General features: G+C 41.2%; 1 protein-coding gene across 1 annotated transcript; it reads left to right on the plus strand.

The window, feature by feature from the left end:
* Nucleotides 1–3,983: 3,983 nt before the first annotated feature.
* On the plus strand, nucleotides 3,984–7,887 carry fign (fidgetin). Its single transcript, XM_073846037.1, has one exon. It carries the CDS (start codon nucleotides 3,992–3,994, stop codon nucleotides 6,182–6,184), a length of 2,193 nt encoding a protein of 730 aa, XP_073702138.1. The 5' UTR covers nucleotides 3,984–3,991; the 3' UTR covers nucleotides 6,185–7,887.
* The last annotated feature ends 1,084 nt before the right edge of the window (nucleotides 7,888–8,971 follow it).

Consider the following 8,971-nt stretch of genomic DNA (forward strand, 5'->3'; position numbering starts at 1 on the left):
AAAAAGACTGATATGTTGGGAGTTTACATCTCACAAAACTGCATTATAAAGTTATAGTCGGAATTGCGAGAAAGTCTGAATTTTGAGAAAAAGTCACAATTACCTTTATTCAGAAAAATTGGTTGAAATGGGCTAAATGGACAAATTCATAAAACATTGTTTTAAATTGAAATAAAAAAGGTTAACTGAAATAAAATTTGTAAAAAAAAAACTCTTTATTTCAGCCAGTGCAGCATTTCTCATTTTTTAGTTCAAGTTGATATAATAAAAGAAATAATTAAAATATAAAATATAATATTATATAAAAAACAAAAACTAACAGAAAATATATAAACATTACTTAAAGTGATAATGGTGTCAGTGATACTAAAATAACACTGCAACACATTGAACTTAATGTGAAATGTTGAAGTAGAAAGACTGAAATAGTATGTTCTTATGAAACGTTTATAAAACGTATTTACCAGTTTAAAAAAACGATTAATCGTGATTATTCACATGCAAAATACAAGTTTGTGTTTACCTAATATGTGACCCTGAACCACAAAACCAGTCTTAAATAGCACAGGTATATTTGTAGCAATAGCCAAAAATACATTGTATGGGTCAAAATTATCACAATTTTTTTTATTTTATGCCAAAAATCATTAGGATATTAAGTAAGATATTTAGTAAATTTCCTACTGTAAATATATCAAAACTTAGCTTTTGATTAGTAATATGCATTGCTAAAAACTTCATTTGGACAACTTTAAAGGCAATTTTCTCAATATTTAGATTTTTTTTTTCTGCTTTCTCAGATTTTCAAATAGTTGTATCTCGACCATATCCTAACAAAACCATACATCAATGGAAAGCTTATTTTAGTGTATAAATAAAAACAAAGATGCATGTATATATTATAGAAATCAAGAAATTAATAATTTGACAGTCCTAGTTAGTGTTTTTCCTTTTTGTTTTCTTTAATACAAAGCAACAAATCACAGTGTTCAAAATGTAATTTGTCTGCAAATTTAAATGCATGAGGCTCTATAAAAAAATAAAAATAATTTAGATGTCAGATGTCACTTGCATCAGCATAATTGCACCAAATAATTTTATTTTTCACATTTGCATGCAGCAATTTTGCACTTATAAATGCTCACACTGTAGAGACCTGCTTTTGGAAATTGATTAAGTCTGGACTCTCATAATGAAACATTACATTGCTGATCAGTTGATAGTCGTGCTAGAACTGACATCTGTCTGGATTTGCGGCGCTGGTTTTATCCCTGGGCTTTATTAATGGGCTTGCTGGCATGTCTGCCATGTTCTTGCCAGCTTTCTTTGTCTTCAGCCTTTCTTAGTCATTAACTCGCAGGCCTGACAGCCTTGCCAGCCAAAGCAGCGATCCCTTTGACTAAAACCTTGTAAATTAACACAATTAGCTCAGCATCATCCTGCTAATTAGCTGTGTGTGTGTGTGTGTGTGTGTGTGTGTGTGTGTGTGTGTGTGTGTGTGTGTGTGTGTGTGTGTGTGTGTGTGTGTCTGGCCAGGCTGCTGGGGGATTCAGGCGAGGGAAAACCACATGCCCATCTTCTATTGTGGAAAAAGAGCTCTGATATACTCACAATACACTGATGGGGTATCAAAGGGGATTTATTTATAGAGACATAGTGAGTAGGCATCACAGACTCTGCAAATACAACTAGGGCTAGGTGATATATTAAATATTTATGCTATGTTTGTGATGATTTTGCTGGCAATGCAAAATTGGGTAATACTGCAAAGCAGTGACTTCAGTGCACTTTTAATTTGCTCATTAAATGACTGAAAGACTATGTAATTAAAACTAGTTGCACGGTTCTTTATGTCTGCTTAAAAAAATTCAGCTTCAGTAGTAAAAACAAGCTCAATTTGTTTTCATAAACCTGTTCAAAATGTCAGTTTGCATGAATTAAAATTATTAGTTTCATTGCTCAAACATGTTCACAGATGCAATGTTTTATTAAAAATATATGCAATGAAAATATTGCATTTTTGTTTGAACTATATAATGCTATATTGATGGAAAACCTGGACCACAAAACCAGTCATAAGGTAAAATTTATATATCATCTAAAAAGCTGAATAAATAAGCTTTCCATTGATGTATGGATACAGCTACTTAAAAATCTAAAATCTGAGGGTGCAAAAAAGAATTCTAAATATTGAGAAAATTGCCTTTTAAAGATGTCCAAATGTAGTTCTTAGCAGTGCGTATTACTAAACAAAAATTAAGTTTTGATATATTTATGGTAGGAAATGTACAAAATATCTTCATGGAACATGATCTTTACTTAATATCCTAATGATTTTTTCCATAAAAAAAATAATAATTTTGACCCATACATTGTATTTTTGGCTATTGTAGTCAAGGATCTCATATTTTGCTGCTTGCATTTACAAATGTAATTAAGTGGCTAAATTTAATTGGTCAAAATGTGTTTCTTTTGGGGGGGAAATGTAAATGTATAAATGTAATATTTTTTATTTAAAAATGTATTTAAAAATTAAAAAATAAATGTGGTTTTCATGTATTTATGAAATAGTATTAGGTAGTATTAGCATTTTTGGGCTATTTTGGGGTTAACTGTTCTATTGTTTATTCTAACCGATAACAGATTTATCTTTTATTTTTGATGCTCATGCTACAAGGAGTAATCATCTGTTTATATCATATTTTAGAAGGTATTTTAAGTTTTGAATACCCATTTGCCATTGAGTACAGGAAAAGGTGTAGTCTTGAGGTAATTTGACAGGCTTTAGAGTTCAAGGTACATGGGCACATGGCTAAAAGCTTGTAAACAGCGTCGTTTTCTTTGACATCTTCTTTCTTCTTTGTGCCGTGAATAGTGTTTGTGAGTGCTTAGGCCCAGTAAGCTCAGATAAGCGGGAGGTGTGTGCACAATAACACGCCTGCTGGACACTGCGACCGAACGCTGTTGTCATCAGAAGTCTATCTACAGACGGCGCGAGTGTGTGCGCGACCACCCCCGTCATCCCGTCGGCTCTTGAGTAAATGTCTCTTTGATAATCCCATGCTGTGTCTAAGATGACAGCGTATGTAACTGCTTGTGTTTGCAGATGGAGTTTGGGATTAAACTTGATGGTGGCTTTTGAGCCCTGGAGCCAATAAAAGACGGAGGCTGCAGAGAGAAAAAGAGAGAGGCAGAACCCAGCGCGTCAGAGTAAAAGAAGGAGAGAGAAAGGGGAGCATTAGAGCGAACGAGAGGGAGGCAGGCATGTTTTTTCCCCCTTTCCAGTTCCCTGTGCTCCGGGAGGCGGGCGGCAGACAGAAAGCTGTTGTAATTCATGCCGTGCTGTGAGTTTGTGTGATGAAAGCAGTAGAGCGCTGCCTGGGAGATTGCTTTGCTGCACTCCTCCAAGCAGATTTGAAACTGTCTGGGACTGCTTTAGATGAGAGTTGGATTATAGAGTGACCTGCGATGTCTGTGTCACTCGGCTGTGTGCAAGGTGCATTATACTGTGCTAACCAGGTGTTGGAGGCCCAAATCTGCACTGTTCCTGCGATACCAACTGTCAGCAGTGCCTGCGATATGAAGCCAGGACTCTCTGAGAGCTGGATGGGGGGGAAATGGAAATCATATTTTACTCTTGTCGTTGCCATTTGTGTGTATTTTGTTTCTTTTCAATAGCAGTTGCTTATTGGATCATTGATTCCGACGTGTCAAAAAGAGAAACCCCTGAAAACCCCAGCGGTCAGCCAATGTGTTTTTAATGACCTGTACTGATTTCTGCATAACACTTCCTTTTCGCAATATTCAATCACAGTTCTCTACAATTATTTCAAAACAGAATATATGCTCTGATGCATGACTACTTCCGTTACAGTCACAGTTGTTTGAGCCATTTTAGATTAATCAGCTTGGCAGATCTATTAGTCCCTATTCATGAGTGCAAGTTTCTTACACCTGCTTGTTTTTGTTTCTTGCTTGTTTAGGCTTAAAGATGCAGTGGACCCCAGAGCATGCACAGTGGGCCGAGCAACATTTTGACATCTCATCCACCACACGTTCCCCCGCACATAAAGCAGAGGCATACCGTGGACACCTGCAGCGGACATACCAGTACGCATGGGCCAATGACGATATATCGGCACTGACGGCCTCCAACCTTCTGAAGAAGTACGCCGAGAAGTATTCCGGTATCCTGGAGGGTCCCAGCGAGCGGGCACTCCTGTGCTCGTACTCCGAGAGTGCCCCAGGACTCTTAAACGGACGCAAGTCAGAGAGCGAAGCATGGCAGGAGGGGATCTACCCAATGAGCTGTGCTGCAGATGTGGTTTCTGCAAGTAAGACTGGCATGACGGCCCTGCCTCCTCCAGATGTGACGGCAAGTGTCGGCAGCTCCTCGGGGGTGGCGAGTAGCTTGAGCGAGCCCAGCTACTCTAGCAGTAACTGCGGGAATCATGCGTCTACGGCACTGCACTCGGGGATCCCCTCTCAGGAATTCGCTAGCAGTTACAATGGTTCGTACTTGCATTCCACTTACAGTGGCGGGCAGAGCACACCAGCTCTCCCGTCTCCACATCCCTCACCTTTGCACAGTGCTGGGCTCCTTCAGCCTCCACCCCCACCACCTCCAACCCTAGTGCCCAGCTACAATGCAAGTTCCCCCAATCTCTCCAGTTACAATTACCCTCCAGCAGGTTATCCCCCACAGACTGCCGTTGGCCCAGGCTACAGCCCAGGAGGAGCACCCCCTCCTTCAGCTTACTTGCCCTCAGGCATTGCTGCCCCAACTCCCTTACCCCCTTCCACCCTTCCCGGGTACTCCTACCAGTCCCACAACCATGCACCAATTGCACCAACACCTTTGAATGGCAGCTCAGCCAACACGTTGAAAAGAAAAGCGTTTTACATGACGGGCCAGGGAGATATGGACTCCACTTATGGAAATTTTAACTACAGCCAGCAGCGTTCTGCTCAAAGCCCCATGTACAGAATGCCAGACAACAGTCTTGTGGACTCAACCAGAGGGAATGGATTTGACAGGAACACTGACACATCATCTTTGGCGTTTAAGCCCCCAAAGCAGTCAATGCCACCGGATCAGCAGAGGAAATTCGGCAGCCAGTCCGGCAGAGCACTAACCCCTCCTTCGTACGGATCCTCCAAAGGTTCCTTGGGATCCCTGCGGTCAGGCGAGTCATTTGGAAAGTTCGGTTCCCCTGTTTTGAGTGACCACGGGGACGACAACAGACAGCATCACTCCATTGGCACGGCCACTTCGTCCAGCCACCCCGCTGAGGAGCAGTTAAAAAACAGCGATGCTAGTTTGGTCGAGATGGTCACTACTGAGATTCTGCAGCAGATGCCACCTGTAGACTGGAGTGACATTGCTGGACTGGAGATGGCAAAAGCTGCCATCAAAGATGAGGTCCTGTGGCCTATCCTAAGGCCAGACATGTTCAGCGGTATGGCCACGTTACCTCGCAGCATCCTTCTCTTTGGACCTCAGGGCACGGGCCGGACACTCCTCGGCCGGTGTATGGCCAGTCAGCTCGGCTCGGCTTTCCTCCTCCTCAGTGGCTCGGCTCTGGTCACGAAGTGGCTCGGAGAGGGCGAGAAGATCGTCCAGGCCTCGTTCCTTGTCGCTCGCTGTCGGCAGCCTTCGGTTGTTTTCATCAGCGATGTAGATCTGCTGTTGTCTGCCCAGTTGAGCGAAGAAAGTCCAGTGAACCGAATCAAGACTGAACTCCTCCTCCAGCTCGATGGAGTTCTAAGCTCACCAGAGGAACATGTTCTTGTAGTATGTTCCACCAGCAAACCTGAAGAGATCGACGAGTCTCTGCGAAGATACTTTGTAAAGCGGTTGCTCATCCCCTTACCGGACGCCACCGCTCGACACCAGATAATCAGCCAGCTGCTCTCACAACACAACTACTGCCTCAGCGACAAAGAGGTTGCGCTGCTCGTTCAGCGGACAGACGGCTTCTCCGGGTTGGATGTGGCCCGGCTTTGCCAGGAGGCCATGGTTGGTCCTCTTCATGGCATGTCCGGCGCAGACCTTTCCGGAATGATGCGACCGGTGTCATACCAAGACTTTGAGAATGTGTTTTGCAAAATCCAGCCCAGCATATCACAGAAAGAACTTGATACATACACTGAATGGAATAAGATGTTTGGTTGTAGTCAGTAAAGTGCGAGGGCATAGTGAAACCTGTGGGGTGACCTCCTCTACTCTAAGAGGGGTTACGATTCAGAATTCTTTGGGTGACACGTGCAGTTAAACAGTGTGGTTATTACAAATGTAGATGACCCCCTAAAGAAGAACCTGAAGGATGGTCAGATACAGTTGAATGATGCATGGCTGTACTTAAGTCAAGGTCTGGCCCTTTGCACATAATCCAGACAGAGAAATACTGTTTTCTGGGCTCAGTACTGCAGACGCAGAGCTCCACTTACCGAGGAACTCTGTAAGTGAGGACAAACTACTTTGTGTGTAAATATCATTCTGCTGTTTTTGAGATTTTGTTGCTATGAAGTGCCTGAAGTGGTGCTTTATTGATTTGTATTTGGATTTGTTTGCCTCACCATCGACATTGGTGGCATGTGCTAATATAGAGAGCTTTAACATGAAACTAAATCAGACATGTTCTGCTTTTCGTTCCTTTCCTTGTTTTCGACACTTCTCTCAAAAGAACAACAGTATTCCTCAATCAAGTCTGACCTGTAGACCCCAGAAAGGGCAGGAGAAGGTCCGCGTTGTACTTTAAATCTGGATCCTAAGTTATGAAATCCATTTGTGTTTGATTTTCTTCAAAAACTCAGGAAAGTGATTGTGATTTGTACAGTACCTCAAAAAAGATTATGCGATAGCACTACATACTGCTGACTACATTGGGTTTGGTTTCTAATTTGCTTCTTCTAAAACTCTAGGTTTACCTCAACCAATTTTAAAATGAAAAGGATATGACTATGAATGTAACCAGAACATTTCTGGGTTGTTTGGAAGAAAAATTTGGGGAGTTTCTTTTTCTTCCGTTATATTCTTATTATTCTTGCTAAATTCCATTGTGGACATTGCTTTAAGTTTCAAAAGCGGAATTGCGTGCGAGTATTGACTACAGCACCTGTTCCCCCCTGCATAGCACAGTTCAGACTCTACAACGAACGCTCGAGTCAGAGATGGGCACTATCTGTTGTGTAGATAAGGTTCGTCCGAAACTACGTCCACGCCAGAGTACGAAGTAGACGTCAACATTTGCGCGTTTGAACAGAGTTGGGGTGAACCAAAGAGGCTACCAGATTCTCGAAGTGGAAATATTTTCACGTTCTTCGTAACGTATGTTTCGTTTTTGTTTCGGACTCTGTCCTGCTGCTGTGTGGTGTTGGTGTAAAGATATCCGAAGGATCATGTGTACCCTGCATTCTGTTCTACCTCAGTTTAGCACTATTTTCTCTGCAACTAGAACAGAAAGATGAGAGCTTGGTGTCTTCAACCTCTTTAGGTTCGCTCCGCTCTGAAGCCTCCATAAAGAACAAGCTGCCTTTTTTCCAAAAAAAAAAAAGAGAAACAACAAACGTTTGTCTCACACTACCTGTGCAATTCTTCGAGTGCCCAGATGACTCTAAACACCCCTTTGTGTAAACACACACACACATTATTGATGGGGTCTCTATGGGGCCACTTATTGGGGCCACATTGCCTAAAGCCAGAAACATACTCTGCGCAAGTACGCAAGCGCTTATAGCATCGCAAGTTAGAAATGCATTAGACTGCAATTCATAATGTAATGCAAGTGGCACTAAAGTAGGCATTACTATTACAATAATGCTGCATCTCAATTTGCATACTATTTGTCCTAAATAGTGTTTGAAATTAGAATTACTGTGTCCCAAATCATAGTATTCCAAAAGTACCCGTATGGTACCATCAACAATTTAATGGCTAATATTGCCCACAACCCGTTGCACATTGGAATTGGATTCTATCAGAACTACGAAAACTTATAAAAAGTGTTCAAAAACTAAAAAATTTGTGGGAACGAGCAGTTGTTATCCACATTATTATATAATTTCAACTTTTGTAAAGATTTGTTTGGTCGTTAACTTTTAAATGCATCATTATACAAACAAACTGGCATATGGTAGGAAATTAAATGCAGTGTGGAGGATGCTAACATACTTTAGGGCTTAGTATGAGGCGGCGAATTGGGATGCATAAAGTCATCAAGTTAACTACTAAAATGGTGGCACAACAGTTTATTGAGCATCTTGCTGAGCAAGTTAGTCAAACTCTTTATATGTTTATGTTTGCATACCTAGTTTTCATGGTGCAGACATTTGAAGGGACTCTATCGCCTCCTTGAGTATGGAGGTATGTTACTTCCACAATATTGCAAGTACTATGTAGTATTGCAATGCTTTTGCATTTGTGCACTTGCATACAGTATGTTTCTAGCCCAAGGTAGCACAGGATGTTGGTAACCTTGTGTTTGAATGTATTTTTTTGTTTTGTTTCTTGATATGTTTTCTTTCTCTGATCTTTTTTTGTCTAGCACTAGAGTTGAAGCGATGTGTTCCCTCAATCAGTCTCTTTTTTTCCCCCTGACTTTATATCATGTGTCTCAAATGTTGGAGAGGATGCACACTCTGTTTTCGACTTTTTTCTTTTTGTCCACTGCAGTGTAATTTTGACACCATTTTAAGGTGCTTATTTAGCAGTTGGAGGCACCATACCTCCAATACATGTGTATATATATGACATATCCTTGAAGAAATATCTGCTTTTTTGACAGACATCCAGATAGTCTTTTCAGTAGCTGTGAGACACCACTTACTTCACAATGTTCGTAAAGTGATATGTACACCCAAAGGACTACGATTTCTAGCCTTGTTTTGTCGTCTAAAGTGGAATCCTTTTTTCTTTTTCTTACGTGGTATTTTCATTCTGCTTTCTTGTTTTGTTTTGTGTTGTTTTGAA

The sequence above is a fragment of the Garra rufa genome, chromosome 8, assembly GCF_049309525.1.
Source record: "Garra rufa chromosome 8, GarRuf1.0, whole genome shotgun sequence".
In the NCBI taxonomy this organism is placed as follows: Eukaryota; Metazoa; Chordata; class Actinopteri; order Cypriniformes; family Cyprinidae; genus Garra; species Garra rufa.

What these genes read in the sequence shown, in the direction of transcription:
- fign (XM_073846037.1), top strand. Translation starts at nt 3,992, where the DNA reads ATGCAGTGGACCCCAGAGCATGCACAGTGGGCCGAGCAACATTTTGAC.